The 26,716-nt window shown below is 44.8% G+C and overlaps 1 protein-coding gene across 2 annotated transcripts; it reads left to right on the top strand.

Annotated features, from left to right (window-relative positions):
• Positions 1-2,348: 2,348 nt before the first annotated feature.
• Positions 2,349-26,470, top strand: NFILZ (NFIL3 like basic leucine zipper). Of its 2 annotated transcripts, XM_066253357.1 has the most exons (4): positions 2,355-2,485; positions 23,066-23,160; positions 23,845-23,941; positions 24,240-26,470. In XM_066253357.1, the coding sequence occupies exon 4, from the start codon at positions 24,255-24,257 to the stop codon at positions 25,122-25,124; it is 870 nt and encodes a 289-aa protein (XP_066109454.1). In that variant the 5' UTR covers positions 2,355-2,485; positions 23,066-23,160; positions 23,845-23,941; positions 24,240-24,254; the 3' UTR covers positions 25,125-26,470. The 2 variants fall into 2 exon arrangements, with proteins under 2 accessions (XP_066109455.1, XP_066109454.1); XM_066253358.1 differs by lacking the exon at positions 23,066-23,160 and having other exon boundaries at positions 2,349-2,485.
• Positions 26,471-26,716: the final 246 nt, after the last annotated feature.

Below are 26,716 nucleotides of genomic sequence, written 5' to 3'. Positions count from 1 at the left end.
ATGCAACAGTCAAGGGTGTGTGGGGGAAAAGCTTAATTTTGAGAAGATCTTAGTATTAGAAGGATGCTGAAAAGATCTCAGTATTAAAAGGGTGGGAAAGGCTTAGTCTTAAAACTAAGCCTTAGGCTATAATGACTTTGCCAGTTTACATCCTGTCTCCCACACCCCATGCAAAGTGAGCAAACATACATACTGTATCATATTTACAAACTTATTTGCTTATTTGACTAACAGTGGGCATTCCTAGGGCCCCTCCTGTTTTACTCCCCCCAACACACATACACACACACACACACACACACAATCATGCACACACACGATGTTAAAGTGGCAGCTTTCTGATTTCAAGTGAGGCTGGGACTCCGCTCTCCCACTTCTGTCCCTCTTCCCCTTCTCCCACTAAGCAGTCTCCTTCCCTAAGTATCTCCTTGGCTCTTATCCTGACTGCAGTGTCTTTGGGCCTCTCTCCTGCTACCCTAATCCTGGGCCACTTTTCTTCAAGGCTGGGCTCCTCCTCCCAACAAACTTACACTCCCTTGTTCTTCTGGATGGATGGATAGATGGATGGATGGATGGGTGGATGGATGGATGGGTGGATGGATGGATTGGATCAGGTCTGGGGGATGGTGAGGCAGAACCAAGCTATAGTTGGGTCGGGGCAGGGGGAGTGGGGAAAAGAAGAGAGGAGTCTGGAAAAGGAGGGTACTCAGGTGTCTGCCAGGGCAAGGCAAGGGACAGGCTGTGGACTAGTGGCCCAGCCCCGGGGGCATCTAAGAAATGTGAACTGCCCAGGACACAGGTGACCAGGAACAGGTCAGCTCAGGGAAGTGCTCCCTCACCAACCTCCTCCCCACACCCACCCAGCCCAGTGGAGCCTAGACATCAAGAATACGCACCTGCCTGGCCTGTGGTGGCACAGTGAATGGATCATCAACCTGGAAAGTTGAGGTTGCCAGTTCGAGGCCCTGGGCTCGCCTGGTCAAGACACATACAACAAGCAAGCAATGAACAACTGAAGTGAACCAACTATGAGTTGATGCTTCTCACTCTTCCTGCCGTCTCTGTAAAATCAATAAATAAATCTTAAAAAAAAACAAAAACAAAAACACCCTGCCGGCAAGTATAAAAACCAATTCATACATGAACTAAATTTAAATAAAATATTTAACATGAAACGTTTATTTATTTATTTAATTTTTGGCTTTATTGAGCTGTAATTGAGAAATAAAATTGTAGGATATTTAAAGTATGCAAAACTTAGTTTTTTTAAATTGTTCCCTGCTTTAACATTAAAAATAAATCAGGAAAGTGAGATGTTTCATCAATAGTATGACTTACTTGCTCCCTAAATTGTATTATTTGCAAATATTTCAGTTTTATTAAATTTACATAGTTACTGAACAATTATTTACATAAATATTACATAAGGCATTAATCAAAACTTCATTATCTGAGTGTATTTTCTGGCCACTAATACTATTTGTTTGATAATTTATAATTATTCTTGAAGACAAATATAAAAATTTAAAAATAAGTTAATGAATTGGGAAGGCCCTTGGAATGGCCATCTCTTTTGAATGAAACCATGAAGGAGGGTGCAGTTTCATACGAGCCCACTAGGCGCTGCTATCCCCAAACCGAGGACACAGCCCCACTGCAGGTGAGTTTTCCTCAAATAGGGACAAGCCTGGGATATGTATGCAGTGGGCCTCAGGGTCTTCCCCACCTCCAGACCCCGTCTATCTCCTGTAGTCTGTTCACCCCAGCACCACATGTGGGATTTTCCTATAAGCTTTGAAAACATCCCTCCACCTTCTTCCAGGGCTCCCCCGACCTATCCATGTTGATCCTTACCTGTGGGCCTTTGTGCGTGCCGTTCCCTCTGCATGGAGCGCCTGTCCTCTGTGTTTACTGATGTCCACTCAGAAAACTCACACTGTAGTTAGTCATTGACCCTACACTCCCCTGTGTGGATGTTACTTAATTCCTCTGTGCCCCAGATTCCTCTGATCAGCAGGCTGGACAGAGCTGTGAGCCAGGGCAAGGTATTAGACAATCTGAGAGGCAGCGCTGAGCCACAGAGGGTTTTGAGCAGAAACATGTCCTGACGTTTACAGAGAGAAAGGGCCCCTTTTCTTCTTCCCCACCCCGGTTCTTTCCAGAAGGGACTTAAGGGTTTGAATGAGAAGCTATAGCCTTGGCTAGCACAGACCCCCTCCTGGGGCTCCCTGTGCCTGGACCAGCCGCCTCTGTGCCTTCCTGGTGGGCTGTTTATTCCCCGGTGACTCCCACCCCCTGAGTCTGGGCCAACCCACAGCACCTGCTCCCTGGCCAGACACCAGCCTGGGGGACAGCACTGCAGGAAAAGCCATAAACAACCACTGGGGGCTGGGGTGTCACCTTTATGAAAGCGTGGTTTCTCCCTCTGCCACAGAGGAGTTGGAGGATGGACGGGCACAGAGGCTGACGTGGCTCCCACGTGAAGGTAGAGGCCCGGCTTCGCTGGCCAAGGGTCAGGGGTTGGGGACCCTCGGGAACCAGGCACCGTACTACCTCCCCTGCCCATCTCAGCTTCTGTTTCTCTGACCTGTCCCCTTCCTCTCTGGTACTGGCTTTGACTATTCACTCTCCCACACCTTCCAGCCTTGTCTCTCTGTCTCTCCCTCTCTGGGTCTCCAGTTTTGTCTGGGTTTCTTTCCATGTATCTCCTTTCCTTTGTGTCTCTCTTTGTCTCTGCCTGCTTCTGTCCCTGTTGTCCCATCTCAATTCTACTCTAAGATCAGTGGTTGGGGTGGGAGATACAGACTTCTCCCCCTTGACCTCCATCCCAAGTTTCTCCTCTTAGGTTCTGCTTCCTTTGAGAGAGAGAAGAAGGGGAGGTTGTTGCCCTGAGGGAGGAGTGGGGAAGGCTGGCTGGGCGGAGAGGTCCAGGTTCAGGCTCTATGGAGTCACCTGCGGGAGCATCCGGTTCCAGACTCCAGTGCTGACTTCCACTTTGGAAGCCACCCTCTCTCCAACACCCTCCCCCGTGCGACCCACCTTCTTCTCACTCCTCTCCTTGTTCTTTCCCATCTCCAGGGCTCCATCCTCCCCTCATGTCTGCATTTTCTGTGGGTGTTGTCCTCACAGTGGAACTCTGTTCTTCACATGGTGCAGCCACTGACGGCTGCCTTCTAGCCAGCTATTGCGTTGTCAACATTGATGGAATGAAAAACAAGGGCTTCATGCAACTTCAAAAAAAAATCTAATAGCGTTGGTCCTTATGGGTGACTACACCCATTAGTGGATGAGTGTATATGGGGGGGACTAGTTGGGGATTGTGGTCTCAGAAGAGGGTGCTTAAGGAACAGGGAGAGTCTGGGTATTGTGTGCTCTTCTTGGGTCAGTCTCTAGGGTTTGTCACTGAGAAGCCACTGTGCTCTGTGACCTGTGCTGGTGAGGGTCCAGCTGCCACGAAGACCTGTGGTCCACCTGTTGTTGTAGGGTCTGAATGTTGTGGGTCCAGTTATCGCAAAGGTTTGGGAGTGCTTGGGGTTCAGCATAACTGTGGTGAGGTTCACGTGGCTGTGATGATGGGGGTGCGTGGGTGTTGAAGACAATCAATGTGGTAGGTGTCCACTGTTGTTTGCTGGAGCCTGTCGTGTGTAGGGTTGTAGTTACTGGGTTAGTGGCCATCACTTCTCTCTCTCTCTCTCTCTCTCTCTCTCTCTCTCTGCTTCCTCTCCCTCTCTCCTTTCTCTGTTATTTTCCCTGTCCATCTCCTTCTCTTCTCTCTGTCTCTATCTCTCTTTATGCCTCCATATTGAACTGTCATTCAACTGTTAACTGAGCAATTACTTTGTGCCTATCATCAGCTGCAGCAGGTACCTGAGGCTCTGGCCCTTCCTCAGATAGGAAGAGGAGGTGGAATACCTCCACCTACTCAAGGTAGGCACAATAGATGGGAATCACTGGTTTATGTGAAGACTGAATGTTTGTCTCAGAGATCACCCCCTAAGCTAGAAAGACTTTGTTTCCCAAAGTACAAGTCAAACATGAGGTTGAAGGGTTTGGGTGGGTGTACAGACCCTCCCTCCAGGAGCAGAGAGGGTTATAGGCATTGAAAGAGGGGGCCAGTCACTCAGATATTCAAGGGAGAGCCCATATTAGGAAGAGGGAATGGCCTGTGCAAAAGCCCTGGGGTAGGACTGGGCCTGATGTGGTGGGAAACATTGAGGAGGCCGATGTGGCTGGAATGGAATGAGGTAGGGGGTGAGAGGCCAGTGGTGAGGGCACGGAAGTGGATGGTGGCAGGTTATGCAAGGCCTTGTGGGCCATAGAGAAGATTTGGGTGCTTGGGGGAAATGGGAGTCACTGGGGCTGGATGCAGGTGAGGCTTTCTAGACGAGCCAGCCCATGCCCCAGACATGGCTACCAATACCATGCCCCCTCTTTTTTTATCCACTTTTTTACATCACCATAAAATGCACTCAACATAAAATTGCCAGCTTAACCTTTCTTTTATTTATTTATTTTTGCCAGCTTAACCATTCTTTAGTCTTCTTTTTTAGAAATTTTAATTTATTAATTTTAATGCAGTGACATTGATAAATCAGGGTACATATTTTCAGAGAAAACATCTCCAGATTATTTTGACATTTGATTATGTTGCATACCCCTCACTCAAAGTCAAATTGTCTTCTGTCACCTTCTATCTGGTTTTCTTTGTGCCCCTCCCCTCCCCCCACCCATTCCCACTCCTTCCTCCCTCTCGTCCCCCGGTTACCATCACATTCTTGTTCATGTCTGTGAGTCTCATTTTTATGTCCCATCTATGTATGGAATCATATAGTTCTTAGTTTTTTTTCTGATTTACTATTTCACTCAGTATAATGTTATCAAGGTCCATCCATGTTGTTGTAAATGATCTGATGTCATCATTTCTTATGGCTGAGTAGTATTCCATAGTATATATGTACCAAAGCTTTTTAATCCACTCGTCCACTGACTGACACTTGGGCTGTTTCCAGATCTTCGCTATTGTGAACAATGCTGCCATAAACATGGGGGTGCATTTCTCCTTTTGGAACAGTTCTATGGTGTTCTTAGGGTATATTCCTAAAAGTGGGATAGCTGGGTCAAAAGGCAGTTCGATTTTAAATTTTTTGAGGAATCTCCATACTGTTTTCCACAGTGGCTGCACCAGTCTGCATTCTCATCAGCAGTACAGAAGGGTTCCCTTTTCTCCACATCCTCACCAGCACTTATTCTGTGTATTTTTATTGATGAGCGCCATTCTGACTGGTGTGAGGTGATATCTCATTGTGGTTTTAATTTGCATTTCTCTAATGATTTAGTGATGTTGAGCATTTTTTCATCTGCCTATTGGCCATCTGTATGTCCTCTTTGGAGAAGTGTCTATTTATTTCTTTTGCCCATTTTTTGATTGGATTGTTTGTCTTCCTGGTGTTGAGATTTACAAGTTCTTTATAAATTTTGGTTATTAACCCCTTATCAGACGTACTGTCAAATATATTCTCCCATTGTGTAGTTTGTCTTTTTATTCTGTTCTTATTGTCTTTAGCTGTGCAAACAGCTTAATCATTTTTAAGTGTCCAGTCCTGTGTCATTATGTACATTCTCATTGTTGTGCAGCCATCCCCACCATCCACCCCGCAAACTATTTTCATCTTCCCAAACTGAAGCTCTGTCCTCATCAAACACTAACTCCCCATCCCTACCCCTAGCCCCTAGCACTCACCATTCAACTTTCTGTTTCTATGACTCGGACTCCTCCATAGAGACCTTCTATAAGTGGAATCACAGAGTATTTTTCCTTTTGTGTCTGCTTTATTTTATTTAGCTTAATGTCCTCAAGGTTCATCCATGTTGTAGCAGCTGTCAGAATTTCCTTCCTTATTAAGGCTGAGTAATATCCCATTGTGTGGATGGGCACATCATGTTTATTCATTTATCGGTCAAAAGACACTTGCATTGAGTCTGCATTTTAGCTACTGTGAATCATGTTGCTATGAACACAGGTGCACAAATAGGTGTATAAGACCCTGCTTTCAGATCTTCGGGACATAACACAGAAGTGGAGTTGCTGGATCGTACAGTAGCTCTATTTTTTAATGTTTCTAGTTTTGCCAGACTTTTCCACAGCGGTACACCATTTTATATTCCCACCAGCAATTCATCAGGATTTCAATTTCTCCGTGTCCTCACCAGCACTTGTTATTTTCCAGGTGTGTTTTTGTTTGTTTGTTTGTTTTTATAGCAGCCATTACCATGTTGTGGGACTGTATTTCTTTATAATTTTGAGTTGCGTTTCCCTAATGGTCAGTGATGGTGAGCATATTTTTGTGTGCTTACTAGCCATTCATATATGTTCTGGGCAGAAATGTCTATTCAGGTTGTTTTCCCATTTTTAAATCACACTGATTATTTTTGTTGTTGAGTTTTAGAGGTTCTCAATATATTCTGGATGTTAATTCTTTGCCAGATATAGAATTTGCATATATTTTCTCCCATTCTGTGGGTAGCTTTTTGACTTTCTGGATAGTGTCTTTTGATTGCACCCCTCTTTTTACAGCTAAACAGTGACAGCTGGGTCAGGGTGAGGTCTAGCCTGCGGATCCAAGGTTAACAACCACCACCATTTCTGTCCAAGTGGCTGCTGGGGCCAGGTCTAGCCGGGCAGCACATTCTTATAAATCAGACTGGGATATGGGCACTTCCCCTAGAGCAGGGTGTCTCTACCACATGCTATTAGCACCTGGGGCTGGATAACCCCACATCCTGTGCAAAGGAGGCGCTGAGTGGCATCCCTGGCCTGATCCATGAGATGCCATTAGCATCCTACTATCCTTGTGACAACCAAATATGCCTACAGACATTGACCATTGTTCCCTGAGTTTAGAACCACTGCCCTAAATCTTTGGCGGGAGTGGAAGTCTTCCTAAGGATATTGGGGGTCAGGCTCTACAAAGAGGGATCGAGGACCCTGTGTGCCACCTCAGGTGAGCAAGCCTCAGCCTACTTACCAGTATATTGGGGACCTAAAAGTGATGGCAGGGCCCAGTGCCCTCACTCATTATACAGGATTTAGGAAGCACCTATTATGAGCCAGCCCTGGGGTGCGGATAACTGGGGAGAAGAAACACAGGCCTGGCCTCATGGGAGAAAGGGAGATATTAGTCAGTTGATTACAGGACTGAACATAAATTACAGAGTCATAAACTCTGAGAAGCAAAAAACCAGGTGCTCAGTCAGCACAGAGTAGGGCCCCTCATCTCTCCTGGAGGTCAGGGAGGGCCTCTTAGAGAAGTTACAACCGAAGGATGAGAACGAGGGAACTAGGGGAGGTGAGGAAGAGTGGTCCAGGCAGCAGGACTGCACGTGCAAGGGCTCTGTGGTGAGTCTGGGCACTCAGAAGGCAGGAGTGCTTGGGGCATGGAGGAGACCAGCTCCATCTAGATTGTGCAGGGCCTCATGGGTGGGGCAAGGGAACGTGGTCTTGATATGTTAGGGTTTTAAGCTGGAAATTGGCATAATCTGCAGGGCAAAGATCCCTCCAGCAGATAGTGTAGGTAAAGTGCTTAGCACAAGCGGAGCCAGGCACCCAGAGACGGTTCTCATGACGCAGTGGGTTTTTTGGGGACCCAAAGAATTTACAGGGTCCAGTCTCTGCTTGGTGACATTTCCGGGAACCATGTACATTCAGGGTTTGGGTTGGGGGCTGGGAAGGTGGGATGTACCCACTCTGAGTGCAGTTTCAGAGGCAGAGGAAGGACAGCCACCCCCGGGGTGGGGGCAGGGCTCCCAGGGCCAGAAGCCGCTTCTCTCAGTGCTCCCCTGGGCCCATTTCACAGGAGGGAGACCGAGGGCCTGGGCTCCATGGCACTGAGAACTGAGCCAGCAGCTGCATCCAGGTTTCAAAATACCTTTGGGACCTGCCGCATTTCTAACCTTATCTCAGGGCTTGAGAGGATGGGCTCTGGGGTCCACAGACCAGGTTTCACACTCACCCATGGCCAGCTGCGTGACCCTGGGCCAAACACTGCACCTCTCTGAGCCTCTGTGGCAAAAAGAGGAGATTCTGTATCTCAGGAAAGTTATGATAATTAAACAACATTGTTTGTTCACAGTTATCATTCACTAAACCAGTAGTTATTAAGCACCTACTGTGTGCCAGGTGCTGTGCTATGTACTGATGGGGACCTCAGGGGCTGGTGTTCTACAGGCAGAGACAGACACTAAGCCACTCCCTCAGTCAGTAACTAAAGAGTAAGGGAGTGGTGAGTGCCCTGAATAAACACAAAACAGGAGAAAAAGGGCAGAGATAAAATAGGGCTGTGGGTGTGGGTGGTGTTTAGCCTCTGCATCAACAGGCCTGCAGAGGTGAGACCTGACCAAGTGAGAGCTGGGACACAGTGAGGGCTGGGCCAGGTGAACATCTCGAAGAACAGAATTCCTGGCAGAGGGAAGAGCCTATGCAAAGGTCCTGAGGCAGCACTGTGCCTGGTATGTTGTGGGAACATGTGGCTGGAAAACAGTGAGTGAGAGGAAGCACAGCCCTGAGGCTAGATGCAGGACTGAGACATGCATGTAGGGCCCAATGGGCCTGGATGGGGTCTGGGCACCTGTAGGTGGGCGTGAGGACTCAGGTGCTTGGAAGAGAAACCCTCCAGCTAGGGGCTGAGCAGGAGCAGGGCTTGGTGGGGTCCAGGCCTTATCTGGAAATGGGTCACCTCTGAGCCTTCTTCCCTTAGATGAGTGTAATGACTGGGGACAGGTGCTTGAATTCCTTCCTGTGACACCACCTCTGAGCTGGGTCAGGGGCCTCAAGCTTCTGCCCGGCAGCTGGACCCCATCCTGCTTGACCACCGAGAATCAGAGGCTCCTCTTATATCAGGGGATTGTTCTGGTTTGGGCTGGAGAGTGGGGGAGGTTGAACAGTAGGAACACATCTGGCTAGGGGCCAAGGGCTTAAGGTTCCCAGGGTGAATTTTATTGCAGATAAGTTTCAGGAGGTGAATTTCCATCGAACTGATACTCATCAATGACGTGGTCCTCCCATCAGATCAGACCCTGTGAACCCCAGGGCTTCCCTCAAGTTCACACAGTTCAGAACAAACCAGTTACTACACTTTGGGACCAAGCATGTACGTGGGTTATTTACCAGCAGGCACCAGCCTTGTAGAACCCATTTGATAGTTGAAGAGACTGAGGTTTAGAGAATAGTAGGCACTTGTCAATCACAGAATCTCATTGAAACAGCAGGCATTGACCTGTGGTGGCGCAGTGGATAAAGCGTCGACCTGGGAATGCTGAGGTCGCCGGTTCGAAACCCTGGGCTTGCCTGGTCAAGGCACATATGGGAGTTGATGCTTCCAGCTCCTCCCCCCTGTCTCTCTCTCTCTCTCTCTCTCTCTCTCTCTCTGTCTCTCCCTCTCTCTCTTCTCTCTAAAATGAATAAATAAAATAAAAATTAAAAAGAGAAAGAGAAAATTTTGGCCCTGGCCATTTGGTCAGCGGTAGAGCGTCGGCCTGGTGTGCGGAAGTCCCGGGTTCGATTCCCGGCCAGGGCACATAGGAGAGGTGCCCATCTGCTTCTCCACCCCCCCCTCCTTCCTCTCTGTCTCTCTCTTCCCCTCCCGCAGCCGAGGCTCCATTGGAGCAAAGATGGCCCGGGCGCTGGGGATGGCTCTGTGGCCTCTGCCTCAGGCACTAGAATGGCTCTGGATGCAGCAGAGCAACGCCCCAGAGGGACAGAACATCACCCCTTGGTGGGCATGCCGGGTGGATCCCTGTCGGGCGCATGCGGGAGTCTGTTTGACTGCCTCCCTGTTTCCAGGTTTGGAAAAATGAAAAAAAAAGGAAAAAAAAAAAGAAACAGCAGGGATTGCTAGCACCAAACGCCCTGCTAGCCGGCTCCCACCAGTTCCTCTTATGGGCCTGTTCCTGGCTCTGGGGACTCCAGCAGGGCTTGTGGTCTGGGCACTGAATTACCACTGGCTTCCGGCTGCTCATGGGCCCCAGGAAGAAGGGAAGTTGGGTGGGGGTGGGGGGGCTGCCATGGTCCCAGAGTGCTTTGCACTTTCCCCTTGAAATCTGAGTTCTCTCGAGGGTTCTCAGATTCAGAGATTGGTTTCGCTGAGGCTTTTATGAAGCAGGGGCTCACTCAGAGTGAGAGTGCAGGGCCCCGAGGCTCCACCCGGTTCCCGAACCCGGTGAGAGTGTAGCCCCTTGAGACTCCGCTGCACTTCCAAGGAAGGGGCTGGGCTGCCTGGGGCCGTGGGAACAGAACCCACTGGTCTCTGTCCGCGGAAGGAAGGCTTCTCAGAGGAGAGCCACTGGTAACAGCCTGGGGAGAAGGGGGCCTTCTGCAACTTGGGCCCCTGAGTCTGGGCAGGGAGGGGTGGGGGGGTCAGAGAGGGATCTAGGGAAGAAGTTTCTGATCCTTTCAACACCCCACACCCCTTTCCCTCCCCCCATTCACACAACCACTGTGATGGTAGCTCATTACCACTCAAGAGAGCCTTGTTAGATTAGTTAGCTGTTAGCTGGAATTCTTAGAAAATCCTTAACGATGTTGGCCCCAAACTGCACCTACATTCACTTATCTGTGATCCTGGCTCAGCCTTCTGGAACCACACAGACCACAACCCCTCCTATAAATATTTCACTCCTCCTGTATTTATTAAGTACCTATTCTAGAAATGTGTGGACATGGAGATGCAGACCTAGAGTAATCACCAAGGTGTAGTACCACAGGGTGCTGGGAGCTCATAAAAAAACTTCCGGTCTAGGGGAAAGGAGTCAATCTGGTGAGCTTCCTCTAAGGCAGTGGTCCCCAACCCCCCCGGGCCGTGGACCGGTACCGGTACATGGGCCATTTGGTACCGGTCCGCAGAGAGAGAATAAATAACTTAAATTATTTCCGTTTCATTTATATTTAAGTTTGAATGATGTTTTATTTTTTAAAAATGACCAGATTCCCTATGTTACATCCGTCTAAGACTCACTCTTGACGCTAGTCTTGGTCACGTGATACATTTATCCGTCCCACCCTAAAGGCCGGTCCGTGAAAATATTTTCTGACATTAAACTGGTCCGTGGTCCAAAAAAGGTTGGGGACCACTGGTCTAAGGGATAACATCTCTGCTATGTCCTGAAGGGAGAATTGGCCAGAAATGAGATGATGAAAGAGAAGAATGAATGGTTCAGGCAAAAACAGTACCATGAAAAGATGAGAAAATATCTCTTCAACCAACAGAAGAGGTTCTAATTGGCTTGAATGGTGTGTTTTTTTTTGTTGTTATGGGTTTTTTTGTATTTTTCTGAAGTTGGAAACGGGAAGGCAGTCAGACAGACTCCCACATGCGCCTGACCCGGATCCACCTGGCATGCCCACCAGGGGGCGATGCTCTGCCCATCTGGGGCGTTGCTCTGTTGCAACCAGAGCCATTCTAGCGCCTAGGACAGAGGCCACAGAGCCATCCTCAGTGCCCGGGCCAACTTTGCTCCAATGGAGCCTTGGCTGCGGGAAGGGAAGAGAGAGACAGAGAGGAAGGAGAGGGGGAGGGGTGGAGAAGCAGATGGGTGCTTCTCCTGTGTGCACTGGCCGGGAATCAAACCCAGGACTCCTGTACGCCAGGCCGATGATCTACCACTGAGCCATCCGGCCAGGGCTTGAATGGTGTGTTTGATGTGGGATATTGGAGCTGCTGAGGCCAGAACAGAGAGGTGCCTGAAGCAGTGATTCAGGTGGGAGGGAACTGACACCTTCATTTCTCAAACAGGTATGAGTCCAACTTTATTTCATGTCGCCTGTCTGCTTTTCCAGGAAGCAATTTACACCTTCACTTCTAGCTACACAAGTGCCCATCTTACCACATCCTTGTCAGCACTAAGTTTTATAATTTTTAAAATCTTTGCCAATTTCATCCAGAAATAAAAACACGGTATCTCATTGTGTATATGACAATAAGTACGGTGTGTCCGTAAAGTCATGGTGCACTTTTGACCAGTCACAGGAAAGCAACAAAAGAAAATAGAAATGTGAAAACTGTACCAAACAAAAGGAAAACCCTCCCAGTTTCTGTAGGATGATGTGGCAGCAGGTGTGCATGCACAGATAATGACATAACACCATGTATACAGCAGAGCAGCCCACGGCCATGCCAGTCGAGATGTGGATGGTACAGAGGAAAGTTCAATGTGTTCTGTGGCTCACTAAATTCAAATCCATGACCAAAGTGCAATGTGAATATCGATGCGTTTATAACGAAGCACCATCACATAGGAATAACATTACTCAGTGGGATAAGCAGTTGAAGGAAACTGGCAGTTTGGTGGAGAAACCCCGTTCTGGTAGGACATCAGTCAGTGATGAGTCTGTAGAGGCTATATGGATAGCTACCTAAGGAGCCCTAAAAAATCTGTGCGTGAGCCCACATCGAACTGCACTGAATAGGTATGAAACGGGGAGAGTTTTCCTTTTATTTGGTGCAGATTTCACATTTCTATCATCTTTTGTTGCTTTCCTGTGACTGGTCAAAATTGCACCATGACTTTAGGGACACACTGTATTTCTCTGGTAAGGGATGGGGTGAACAATATTTTCAGATATGCATTGGCCACACAAATGCACCTCTTCCCCGTGAATGTTAGAAAGTCTTGCCAGACCAGGCAGTGGCGCAGTGGATAGAGCGTTGGACTGGGATGTGGAGGACCCAGGTTCGAGACCCCGAGGTCGCCAGCTTGAGCACGGGCTCATCTGACTTGAGCAAAAAGCTCACCAGCCTGGACCCAAGGTCACTGGCTCAAGCAAGGGGTTACTGGGTCTGCTGAAGGCCCGCAGTCAAGGCACATATGAGAAAGCAATCAATGAACATCTAAGGTGTCACAACAAAAAACTGATGATTAATGCTTCTCATCTCTCTTCATTCCTGTCTGTCTGTCCCTATCTATCCCTCTCTTTGACTCTCTCTCTGTCCCTGTAAAAGAAAAAAAAAAAAGTGTTACACTCAGTAGTGAGTTTGTGGTCATTTCTAGTTCCCTTTTTAGCATGAAACAAATAGAAAGATTGTAGGTTGCCCTTTGGCCACATGGGTGGGGAATCTGTGAGGCAGCCTATTCACTCTCTTTTCATTAAATTTAAATTTTCATTTTTTTCAATTACAGTTGACATTCAATGTTATATTACTATCAGATGTCCAATATAGTGGTTAGACATTTATATAACTTACAAAATATTCCCCTCAATAAGTCTAGTCCCCACCTGGCATCATGCATAGTTACTATAATATTGTTAACTATACTTATTATGCTGTACTTCACATCCTCAAAATTATTTTGTAATTGCCGATTTATACTTCTTAATGCTGTCACTTCTTTTACCCACTCTCCCTCCCCACTCCCGCTTTGCAACCATCACTTTGTTCTGTGTATCTGAGTCTGTTTCTGTTTTCTTTGTTTGTTAATTTTGTTTCTTGATTCCATAGATAAGTGAAATTATATACTTGTCTTTTTCTGACTTATTTCACTTAGCGTAATACCCTCTAGATCCATCCACGTTGTTGGAAATGGTAATATTTCATTACTTTTTGTGACTGAGTTATATTTTATTATATATATGTACTACATCTTCTTTATTCAGTCATCTAGGTTGATAGACATTTAGGTTTCTTCTCTATCTGAGCTGTTGTAAATAATGCTGCCATGTACATAGGAAAGCTATGTCTTTTTGAATTAGTGTTTTGAATTTCTTAGGATAAATATCCAGAAGTGAAAATGCTGGGTCATAAGGCAGTTCCATTTTTAATTTTTTGAGGAAACTCCATACTGCTTTCCACAGTGGCTACACCAATCTGCATACCAACCAGCAGTGGGCAAGGGTTCCCTTTTCTATAAATCCTCACAAACATTTGTTAGTTAATTTATTGATGATAGCCATTCTGACAGATGTGAGGTGATAGTTCATTGTGGGTGTAATTTGCATTTCTCTGATGATTAGTGGTGCTGAGCATCTTTTCATATGTCTGTTTGCCATCTGTATGACCTCTTTGGAAGTCTCTGTTCAAGTCCTCTGCCTGTTTTTAAATTGGATTGTTTGTGGGTTTGTTTTTTGCTTTCTGGAGTTCTGTGGGGAGGGGGAGGGTTGTTTTAATTTGTATGAGTTCTTTATAAATTTTGAATCCAAACCCCTTATCAAATAACTCATTGGGTATACCTTCTCCCAATTGCTAGGTTGTCTTTTCATTTTATTGATGGTTTCCTTTACTGTACAGAAACTCTTTAATGTAATCTCATTTGTTTGTTTGTTTTTTGTTGTGTTTTTTTACCTGAGGAAATATATCCAATAAATATTACTAAGATCAATATCAAATTGTTTTTTCTAGAAGTTTTATGTTTTGGGGACTTAAATTTAATTCTTTAATGCATTTTGAGTTTATTTTTGTATTTTTTTGCATGTATTTGTCCACCTTTCCCAACCTCATTTATTAAAAAGACTGTCTTTACCTCACTGTATATTCTTGCCTCCTTTGTCATCGATTAATTGACCATCTAAATGTGGGTTTATTTCTGAGCTCTCAATTGCTTTCCATTGATCTATGTGTCTATTTTTATACTAGCTAGTACCATACTGTTTTGATTACTACAGCCTTGTAGTATAGTTTGATATCAAGTAGTGTGATACCTTCAAATTTGTTCTTCCTTCTCAATATTGCTGTTGCTATTCGGGGTCTTTTGTGGTTCCATGTAAGTTTTAGGATTATTTTTTTCCAAATCTGTGAAAAACGCCATTGGCATATTGATGGGGCTTGTAACAAATTTATAGATTGCTTTTGGTACTATGCAATTTTAACAATATTAATTTTTCCTATCCATGAGTATGGTATATGCTTCCATTTATTTGTATTTTCTTTAATTTCTTTCTCCAATGTCTTATAATTTTTGAAATACAGTTCTTTTACCTCCTTGTTTAAATTTATTCCTTGTTATTTTCTTTTTATTTGTTTTTTAAAGCTATTTTATTTCTTTCCCCCCCCAAGGGACAGAGAAAGAGGGAGAGAGAGAAAGAGAGAGGAAGGGAGAGAAATAAGAAGCATCAACTTATAGTTGTGTCACTTTAATTTTTTGCTGATTGCTTCTCATACGTGCCTTGACCAGGGGGCTTACACGGAGCCAGTGACCCCTTGCTCAAGGCAGTGATCTTGGGCTCAAGCCAATGACCTTAAGCTTCAACCTTGAGACTTTGAGCTCAAGCCAGCAACCATGGGATCATTTTGATGATCTCACACACAAGTTGGCAACCCTGCACTCAAACTGGTGAGCCTGTGCTCAAACTGGATGAGCCTCCATTCAAGCTGGCAACCTCAGGGTTTCAAACCTGGGACTTCAGTGTTTTGTCACTATACCACCAGCAGTCAGGCTTTTTGGTATTTTTTTTATTCAATTAAATGGGATTGTTTGCTTTTTAATATTTTTCAATTACAGTTTACATTTAATATTATTTTGTATTAGTTTCAGGTGTACAACATAGCGGTGAGACAATCATACACTTTACAAAGTGTTCCCCTGTAATTTCTAGTAACCACCTGGCATTATACATAGTTATTACAATATTAATGACGATATGTCCTATGCTGCACTATACATTCCCATGACTAGTTTGTAACTGCCAATCTGCACTTCTTAATCTCTTCACCTTCTTCACCCAGTCGTCAATCCTCCTCTCCTATAGCAACCATCAGTCTGTTCTATGCATTTACAAGTCTGTTTCCATTTCGTTTAATTTACATTGATTCCACATTTAAGTGAGATCATGTAGTATTTGTTTTTCTCTGACTGACTTATTTCATTAAGCATAAGTCATCAATGCTGTCATAAATTGTAAAATTTTATTCTTTTTTATGATCAAGTAATATTTCATTGTATGTATGTACCACAGTATTTTATCCATTCATCTATTTTGAGTTGCTTCCATTTATTGGCTTTTGTAAATAATGCTGCAATAAACATAAATGTGCATATATCTTTTCCATTTAGTGTTTTGGATTTCTTCAGGTAAACACTCAGAAATGAAATAGCTGTGTCATAAGATGTTTTTTCAAATTTTTTGAGGAACCTCCGTACTGTTTTCCACTGTAGCTACACCAATTTACATTTCCACCAACAGTGCCTGAAGGTTCCCATTTTTTCCACATCCTTGACAACACTTGTAGTTTGTTAATTTATTGATGATAGCTAATCTGATAATGTGAGGTGATATCTCATTGGGGTTTTTAATTTACATTTCTCTGGTGATTAGTGATGCTGAGCATCTTTTCATATGTCTAATGGCCATCTGAGATTTTCTTTCTTTTTTGATAGTTTGTCATTGGTGTATAAAAATGCAACTGAGTTCTGAATATTAATTTTGTATCCTGCTACTTTACTGAATTCTTTGACCATTCTAATAGTTTTATTTGGTGGACTTTTTAGGAATCTCTCTATATAGGATCACATCGTTAACAAACAATGATAATTATATTCTTCCTTTGCCATTTAAATGCCTTTCTTTTTCTTGTCTGGCTGCTGTGGCTAATACTTCCAATTGTATGTTCAATAAAAATGATGAAAATGGACATTCTTGTTCCTGATCTTAAGGAAAATGCGTTTAGCTTTTCTTGGTTAAGAGTGATGTTAGCTGTAGGTTTGCCACATATGGCCTTTATTATTTTGAGGTATGTTCTCTCTATTCCCATTTGCTGAGAATTTTTTTATTGTAAATTGGTGCTGGATTTTGTCAAAAGTTCTTTCTGCATCTATTGATATGATCATATGATTTTCATTTTTCTTTTTATGTGATGTATTTCATTAATTGATTTGTGGATGTTGAACTAACCTTGTATCCCAGGAATAAATCCTACTTGATCATGGTGTATGATATTTTTAATGTATTGCTGAATTCTGTTTGCTCATATTTTGTTGAGAATCTTAGCATCTGTGTTCCTTAGGGATATTGGCTTTTGTGTAGTGATTTTATCTGGTTTTGTAATTAAGATAACATTGGCCATGTTGGCCTCAAAATATGAGCTTGATGGGCTTTTCCCTTCTCCTGAACCTTTAGGAATAGTTTGAGAAGGATAGTTGTTAGTTTTTCTTTGAATATTTGATAAAATTCACCTCTGAAGACATTTCTTTCAGGACTTTTGTTTGTTGGGAGTTTTTTTGATTACTGCTTTGGTTTTGTCGGTTATAATTTGTCTGCTCTGATTTTCTGTTTCTTTTTGATTCAGTTTTGGAAGAATGTGTTTCTAGGAATTTCTCTATTCAAAATTGTTCAACTTCTTGGTATATAATTGTTTGTAATATTTTCTTATAATCTTTTTTATTACTGTGGTGTCAGTTGTTACTTTTCATTTCTCATTTTATATATTTGGTTCCTCTCTCTCTTTTTTTTTTTTTATGAGTCTGGCTAAGGCTTTATTGATCTTTTTTTTTTTTTTTTTTTATCTTTTCAAAGAACCAGCTCTTGGTTTCATTGATTCTTTGTATTTTTTAATTCTATTTTATTTATTTCCACTCTGATCTGTATTATTTTCTTTCTTCTACTCCCTTTGAACTTTGATTGTTGTTATTTTTCTAGTTTCCTTAGGTGTAAGGTTATATCTCTTGTTAGAGATTTGTTTGTTTCTTAAGGTAGGCCTGTGTTGCTATGAATTTCTCTCTCGTAACTGCTTTCACTGTGTCCTATAGGTCGTTGTGTTTTCATTTTCTTTTATCTCAAGGTAGCTTTTTATTTCTTCCTTGATCTATTGTTAACCCACTAGTTGTTTAACGGCATGTTAGTTAGCCTGCATGTGTTTGTGTGTTTTTCAGGTTCTTCATTTTTTGTAATTGATTTCTGGTTTCATACATGTGGTTAGAGAAAATGCTTGACATAATTTAAATCTTCTTAAAGATTGTTTTGACTTGTTTTGTGGTCTAAAAGGTAATTATTCTTGTAAAATGTTTCATGTGCACTTGTTAAAAATGTATATTCTAAAAAAAATGTATATTCTGCTGCTTCGGGGTGAAATGCTTTAAAAATAACAATTAAATGTGTTTGGTCTAATGTGTCACTTATAGCCACTGCTTCTTTGTTGATTTTCTGTCTGGCAGATCTGTCCATTGATGTCAATCGAGTGTTAAAATTTTCTACTATGCCTGTATTACCACCAATTTCTCCCTTTATGTCCATCAATATCTGGTTTATATATTTAGATGTTAATGTTGGGTGCATAAATGTTTACAAGAATTATATCCTCCTGTTGGATTGATTTTGTTATCATTATGAAATGTCCTTTTTTGTCTCATTTTATAGCCTTTGTTTTAAAATCTAAGTATTTCCAGCCAGCTTTCCTTTTTATTTTCATTTATATAAAATGTCTTTTTCCATCCCTTTACTTGTAGTCTGTGTGTCTTTTGATCTGAAGTGGGTAGGGAGCATATGAATGGATGTTGTTTTTATTATTTATTCAGCTACCCTATGTCTATCTATTAGAGCATTTAATCCATTTACATTTAAAGTGATTATTGATAGGTACATAATTACTGCCATTTTATCATTTATATCTGTGTTCTTCCCCCCCTCCCTTCCTCTTAAAGAAGTCCCTTTAACATTTTTTATAATACTGATTTGGTGGTGATGAACTCCTTTAGCTTTTTATTGTCTCAGAAGCTCTTTATTTCTCCTGCAGTTTTAAATGATAGCTTTTATGTGTAGAATAGACTTGGTTGTGGGTCCTTGCTTTTCATTACTTTGAGTATTTTATGCCAATCCCTTCTGACCTGCCAAGTTTCTGTTGAGAAACCAGTTGATGGTCTTATAGGAGCTTCCTATAGGTAACTAACTGCCTTTCTCTTGCTGCTTTTAAGATTCTCCCTTTGGCCTTTTAATTATTATGTATCCTGATGTGGGCCTCTTTGGGTTCATACTGTTTTACCCACTTTATTTTGATTCATTGTTTTTCTTAATTTTTTTTTCTATCTTTTCAAAGTTTTAAATATCTTTTTCATTTGTGACTGAGTGCCAAATTATTAGTTTTGTTCTCATCTGGGAGTTCTTTGGCTCAAACAAGAGGATTTGCTGGGCTCCAGGAAAGTGTTCCATGTGAGACCACCTGGATTTGCCTGATCTGTTGTACACACAATTTAATATTTAATTCTCAAAACATTTGCATGTGATGGGGACCCTTGAGCCTGTGTTATAGATGAGAAATCTGAGACTTAGAGATGTTAGGTCACCCATTCAGCATCCCATGGCCAATATTGGCCATTTCACTCAGTCAACTCTTCTGACATTAAGATTCTGTTTAATATGGAGGAAAAGGCTGGTCATTTTTTCATATCCATTGTCCCAACCTGGCCAGGCAGGAAATGGAAGCTCTGTTCCTCATTAGGGAAGATCTGTGAAGTCCAGCTCAGCAGCAACCTTATAACACGAGGAGAGAAAGGGAAATAGGTCAAAGAGAAGAGGAGTCCTCCAGGCTCATCACCTGAGTTAGAAATCAGTTCTTGGCTTTTAAAACCTGGGCTCCATGTTCTGGATCTATCTCTGCCATTAAAATCCCATATGACTTTGGTAAGTCCCTTCCCAGATCTGGGTCTTGGTTTCCCCTCTACTAGTCAACCCATCTCTTGAGTTTTGGAGCAACTATATTTTTCATATCTTGGTTTTAACTAGTTATCATTTAAATCTAAGTGATTTTGTTTTAGAACCCCCTGTTTTTATTCTATGGCTATTACTTCATCGTTTATATTTTTGAGTAATCTATTTTTGTACTAGATTTTAAAATTGCATGATACTCTCTATTTCCTCTGATATAAATCTTCAGGTTGGGGAGTTTGTGGGAGTTTCATGAAGAGGTTGTGAATTTTTCATCTGTTCACGATTCTTCTGAGTCTGTGCTCTTGACCTCACATATTAGGTGGCACTGTACTTCCATGGGTGGGGCACCCTTGCCATTGGGCACCTCTGCTTTGGTTTCTGGTTCAAGTTAACATTTTCCTGTCACTTCTTAGTATTTGGGGAGGAGTGGGACAGTTTCAATGGGTACTTGGTTTGACATCTTAAAAGGAAATCCAGTTTCATCACCTGTAGACTGATACTGTTGTGTTCGGTGGTCTCTGAGGGTTCTCACAGATATTCTCAACACAGACAACCACAGGAGTCTGGCCACAGATGTCTAGTAGGAGAAGGTTCTAACACCACCACTAATTTAAAAAATAGCTGTGTGGGCCATTTACTATTATTATGCACTGTCTCTTAACACATCTAATCTTATTTATTCTTTATGTATCCAAAAGAGTAGGTGCTACTATTATCCTTATCTTACAGATGAGATCTTGGAAGCTCATTGAGGTGACCTGACTTGTGCTAGGAAGTAAAATTTGAACCCATTTAAAGCAGAATTAAGCTCTTAACTCTGTTCACCTACTGCATTGTCCCAGCGGCTTGGGCGCTCATCTCAGCCCTGATCCATTATTAGCTGTGCAGTTTCTGGATCCTTTTATCCGCTATGGACACCGAACTCTACCACTCAAAGGTGCTAAACAAACTCAAAACTGTGTCCTCAGTGGAAGAAGTAGAAAAAGTGGGAAGGTTTAACTTAGTGTGTTAGAAACTAAGTGTTAGCTCTAGAGCACGTGGAATCTGGCTGCGCTGACTCAGGCAAATTACTTGACTTCTTGGAGCCTCAGTTTATGGTGAGTGCAAAGGATAACATTGCTTGTGCCCACATAGGAGCACCATAAACATCACTACATTCCCTGGAAGAAGCAGACTAGGATAGTGATGGGAGAATATGAACATAAGTACACCAAGTCCCCAAAGGATTTTCAGGGCAAAAAGGAGGAGATGTCTTCCATGGACACAAAAAGAGAACGAATTCCAACACAGTAAGATTCCGTGAAATTGGATATTAGCTCCATTCCAGGAAAGCTTTCTTGACCTTGACAGCTTACCCCAGCCTCACAGGGGCTCACTTTAGAGTGAATGAGCTCTCTATCACTCAAGGGAACCAAGTAGAGCTTTGATTGCCATTGGTCAGGGAAGCTGCAGACACTGGTTGGGCTGATGGGGCTGAGCTTGACTGGGCCTCTCTGGGGGAGACCCTTTATCTGCCTCCTCATCCCCCACTGGCCATTTCACAAGGTGTGCTCTCTGTCTCACCACCCCATTAGCTCTTCCTCTGTAACCACAGGAAGGCCCAGCCCAGCCCTCACTGCATCTTCTTTAAATAAACTCAGGCAACTAAGCTATCTGCTTCCCCATCTCCCCGTGGAGGTGTGGGAGGAGGTGCTTAGGAGGACCTCAGACCAAGCCACAGAGAGGAGGGACTTGCCAGAGAGACTGAGCCTGTCCCTCTTCTATCTGACCATCAACCCATGCCTGGACTTCTCCCTCCAGTATCTGCTTGTTTTGACTTGGCCTTACAATAACCTGTACTGTGTCTCCCTCTCTTTCTAGCACAACTGGCCTCAGCTTTAGTTATCTCTGGGTCTGCCTGCCACCCTTACCCTCTCTTCCAGAGCCAGGTTGGTGCCTTCTGCACACAGGCCCCAGGCCCTGGCATGTGCCTTTGACTTTCACGCTGGTGCACATCAACTCCTGGGCTCTGGTCAACACATCTGAAGTTGGGGTGGCAGTCAGTACCTTGTCTGATGGCTCCCAGGACATGGCCAGGCAAGCAGCAAGAACTATTGTAGCTACTGGGACAAGGAACCCTGAGTGAGAGCCACCTGGGAACTTGTCTTGGCTGGGGTTCAGATAAGCTGTCTGGGTAGTGGAAGACCCAGCCTCAACATTTTTGGGGAGAGAGAGGACCCAGTAAAGTTTATGGTACCCCACTCTCAGGGCCCTACCCCTTGAGCATTATTTCATCGGTTCATCTGTTCATTCACTCATATTTCACTCATTCTTGATTCAAATACTCATGCATTTATCGGTTTCTTCCAAAAAACATTCATGCACTCACTCACTCACTGGTTTGTCTAAAAATATATTCATGCAGTATCTTCCTCACTTGTTTATTTCCTTCCCCTGAGAGGAGGAGAGATGGGTATGAACTGAGCATTGCTTTTAAAAATATAAGCAATTTACACTTTTATATGCATACTACAGAATGTTGGGGAATGGGTGTTGCCAGGCTTGGGCACTGGATTCCCTTCCATAACTAGGAGGTTTTTTTTTGGGGGGGGGAGGTGGTGAGGCATCCCAGGCATGGGTACTGTTTTCCATGTGGCAACGTTATTTATTTTACATTCCCACAGACAGTTCACAAGTGTTCTAACAGGTAGACAAACAGGAATGGAGAGAGATGAGAAGCATCAACTCTTAGCTGTGGCATTTTAGTTGTTCATTGATTGCTTCTCATATGTGCCTTGACCAAGAGGTTTCAGCCAAATTAGTGACCCCTTGCTCAAGCCAGCGACCTTGGGCTCAAGCCAGCAGCCTTGGACTTCAAGCCAGTGACCTTTGGGCTCCAGTCAGTGACCATGGGGTCATGTCTATGATCCCATCTCAAGCCAGTGACCCTGTGCTCATGCTGGCGAGCCTGCACTCAAGCCAGATGAGCCCATACTCAAGCCCGTGACCTCAGGGTTTCGAATCTGGGTCCTCAACATGCCAAGTTGAAACTTTACTGTGCCACCACCTGGTCAGACTATCTTCTGATTTTTTTGATAGTAGCCATCAGAATTGGTAAGAGGTAGTATTTCGTTGCAGTTTTGAATTACATTTCCCTAATGATTAGTGGTGTTGAACTTTTTTTATTGTGCTTACTGGCCACATGTATATCTTCTTTGGTGAAATGTCTCATCAAATCTTATGCTCACTTTTGATTCAATTTTTCGTTGATGTGGTTGAATTATAGGAGTTTTCTATATATTTTAGATGTTAATTCTTTATCAAACATGTGATTTGTAAATATTTTCTCCTATTCTGTAGGTTGCCTTTTTACTTTGTGAATAGTATCTTTGATGTACAAAGTTTTTAAATTTTCATGATGTCAAATGTGTCTGTTTTTTTTTCTTTTTTTCCCCCCTATAGGCACAATATTATTGCTTTAAAAAATGAATCTCTCTCGCCTGACCAGGCGGTGGTGCAGTGGATAGAGCATCGGACTGGGATGCGGAAGGACCCAGGTTCGAGACCCCGGGGTTGCCAGCTTGAGTGCAGGCTCATCTGGCTTGAGCAAAAAAAAAAAAGCTCACTAGCATAAACCCAAAGTCACTAGCTCAAGTAGGGGCTTACTCAGTCTGCTGAGGGCTCGTGGTCATGGCACATATGAGAAAGCAATCAATGAACAACTACGGTGTCTCAACAAAAAACTGATGAGTGATGCTTCTCATCTCTCTCAGTTCCTGTCTGTCTGTCCCTATTTATCCCTCTATCTGACTCTCTCTCTGTCCCTGTAAAAAAATAAAAAAATAAAAATGAATCTCTCAAGTGAATGAATAGAAATTTCGAAAGATGGATGAATGAGTAGGTGGAAGACAGATAAGTCATTCTACCATCAGATTGGGGATGGATGGATATTTGATGAGTGTATGGATAAATAAACAAGATGGTGAATGGGAGGATAAATGGCTTAATGGTGAGTTAGGGAAGTTGGTAGACGGATAGATACAGGTACGGTTGAGTGAGTGGATGGGTAAATGGATGGCCTTATGAACACATGAGTAGGTGGATGGATGGGTAGGGGTAAAACTGGCCACAGATACAGATGTTAATGTACAACTTGAGCATAGTTTTGATGAGTTGGGGATAATTTTCTGATCCCGACTTGACTCAAATGAACCCTATGGATATATATTCTCTCTTTCTAGGTTCAATCTTTCTTCTATTCCCTCCTGAGCCTCCAAGGATGTCACCCTGGAGCTCAGATTGAACTGAGCTGTTGGTTGTCCTCTAACCTTCCCAGAGGTAAGAACTTTGGGGAAGGAGCCTGCATCCTCCCAAGGATACAGTGCCCAGCCGGCCCTCCGGGATGACTTTGGTAGCCTTTCCCAGCTGAGTGGCCTCTCCCACGTCTCCATCAGGCATCAAATCATCCCAGCAGCTTCCCATTCTTTCCAATACACCCCTTTCTGCCCCCACCCTGGTCTCCGGACCAATTCCCGCTCCATCTGTACCCCCTCCCCCACTGGGGAGGGTGGGGGTAAATTAGAGTGAAAGGTCATCCAGCTCAGCCTCCTGCCATGACCTCTTTCCTGTTCCTTAGGTCCCCCAGGCAGCCATGGATGTGGGTCTCTTGGACCTGCCAGATGCACCCCAGGGTCTCAGCAAGACCCGGCAGGGAGTGCAGGGCAGGGGCCCGGTCTTGCGTCGGCAGCGGGAGTTCCTACCGGAAGAGAAGAAAGACACGGTTTACTGGGAGAAACGCAGGAAGAACAACGAGGCCGCCAAGAGGTCCCGGGAGAAGCGGCGTCTCAATGACGAGGCCCTGGAGTGCAGGCTGGCTGCCCTGCTCCAGGAGAACACTCTGCTCCGGGCTGAGCTGAGAGCGCTCAGGCATCACTTCGGCCTTCTGCCCCCTACTGGTGGCACGCGGAGCCTGCCCTTGCAGGCTGTACTGTGGACGTCCCCCTGGACTGGAGGCCACCTCCCTGGGGCTGGACAACTCCCTTCTCTGCCTGGCTCCCATGGCTGCCTCTTGAGGCCGTGCATCCTGGACACTGGGGTTCCAGGATGCCAGGGCTGCCAAGCAGCTCACAGGTGGACTGGCCTGGCCACTTCCTCCAGGTTCCCCCAGGACCCCGCTCCCCCTGACTCCAACAGAATGGACATGGCCATGCAAGCTGCCCTCCCAGCCACTTTCTTCAACTGTCACATCCTGGGTGGGCACGGGGGACCCAGGCCTGAGGTCAGGCCCTGCTGGGGGCTATGGTCTTCTGTGCCCACTGGTTGCCAGGCCTCAGGGCCTTCAGATTTGTTGCTGAAGCCCGCTGCTGAGCCCATAGGGTTGCCTTCCAGGGTAGCCTGCCCTGTCCCAGGGAACCATCCCAAGGGTCCAGCTCAGTCCTCCCTGCCCCATAAACTGCGCATCAAGTCTCAAACTTCTGGCAGAGTGCTTGGAGGCTGTGAGGCTGACCGGGGACCCCTCTGAGGACTATCCCTGGGCGGGGCTGGGTTTGCAAGGGGCGGTTGGAGCTGAGCATGGGCTTATCTGAGAGGATGAGTAGTTTGGCCTTGACCCAGTTCCCAGTACTGGACAAGGCCTGTGAGAAGTGGGGGAAGAGGGGGCTGACTGGTGAAGGTGGTCCACTTCTCAGTAACCAAGCCTCTAGAAGGAGGGTATAGGGTGTCAACTTGCATCATACCATTGTTCCCATCCTGCTTAAAACATGTCCTTTGGGTAGTCACTTTTCTTTCCTTCCTTCCTTCCTTCCTTCCTTCCTTCCTTCCTTCCTTCCTTCCTTCCTTCCTTCCGCTTTCTCCCATCCATCATCCATCCATCCATCCATCCATCCATCCATCCATCCATCCATCCATCTCTTCTTCCATTCATTTAATCACTTTCTTGTGCTCATTTGTTTATCATTTATTCATTGACTCATTCTCCTATTCAGTTACAATTCACTTGTACCCATCACCCACCCACTTATGATCTTTGTGCTCTTCCCTCTGTGCTCAGCTTAGTGACAAGTAGGAAGACACCTTCCCGGCTTTGTTCTGGGAGTGATGATGGTTTGGGGACAGATAAACTCAGGGCCATACTGAAGGAGGTAGGAGCAGCTCAGGATGTCTGAATTATCTTATCTTGATGTTCCCTTGAGGGCTTGCTTACCTGACTATTTGGGGATCAAACTTACCTAGTCCAGATGGCTTCCTCTGTGTCTTGGGTCAGGACTATGAATCACTGGAAGAGGTCAGCAATATCTGAGGGGGTCAGTTTCCTTTTTCTCCTCAACTGCTCACTGCCCCTCGACTGCCTAGCACACACACTCTCAGCTGGAGGGGATAACAGACCACTCAGCAGGAAAGGACTCCCAGGGACCCCAGAAACCCAGAGCTCATCAAAGCCTTCTCCCTACTCAGCTTCTCACTAAGGCTCCTCTCTATAAATAAATAAATAAACATGGGGAGAGCTGTGGGGTGTCTAGCTGATGCAGTTGCTGAACACTGGATACTCCTGGCCAGCTGGGTCACTGGGCCATAGGTGCTCTCCCTACCAAGCTCCAGCCGAGGTAGTTCTCAGCCACCACGGTTTTATCACAAATGTATGTAGCCAAATAGCTCTGCTCCTGCGTTCAGGGAGCTCTGCATGTCACTGCCCAGCTTTCCTCTGTTGGCCCACCATTTGTTCTGGTCCTTCAATGGTGCTCAGCCCTGGGCACAGGTGGGTGGGAGGCCCCCTGTGCCCTGCCTTCCCCCCTCCCTCCACCTTTAGGCTTGGCTTGGAGCCTCACATCTCCCAAGAGTGTCCTGGGGAGGCAGGAAGAAGGGCTGCCTGGAAGAAGTGACTCTGGACTGTCTCTCCCCAGCCTGCCCCCACAGCTGGGAGGGGATAGACTTAGGATGCAGAAGAGCCAACCCTCAACACTAAGATGCCACACAGTCATGGCTGACCCTTCAGGGGCCTCTAGTGCATCTCTGACTCTGACTGAGGGATGTTAAAACATCCTAAAGAGAGAGGAAATGATGTCATGGGTGCAGCTGTGTAGCATCTTGAGCTGGGAGATGTGGGTAGTTTGGTGC

The sequence above is a fragment of the Saccopteryx bilineata genome, chromosome 1 (genome assembly GCF_036850765.1).
Source record: "Saccopteryx bilineata isolate mSacBil1 chromosome 1, mSacBil1_pri_phased_curated, whole genome shotgun sequence".
In the NCBI taxonomy this organism is placed as follows: domain Eukaryota; kingdom Metazoa; phylum Chordata; class Mammalia; order Chiroptera; family Emballonuridae; genus Saccopteryx; species Saccopteryx bilineata.
Note: the sequence above shows the minus strand (reverse complement) of the source record. Positions and strands in the feature narration are given on the sequence as shown.

Excerpts from the sequence above, each read along its gene's own strand:
- NFILZ (XM_066253358.1), top strand. The coding sequence starts at position 24,255 with ATGGATGTGGGTCTCTTGGACCTGCCAGATGCACCCCAGGGTCTCAGC.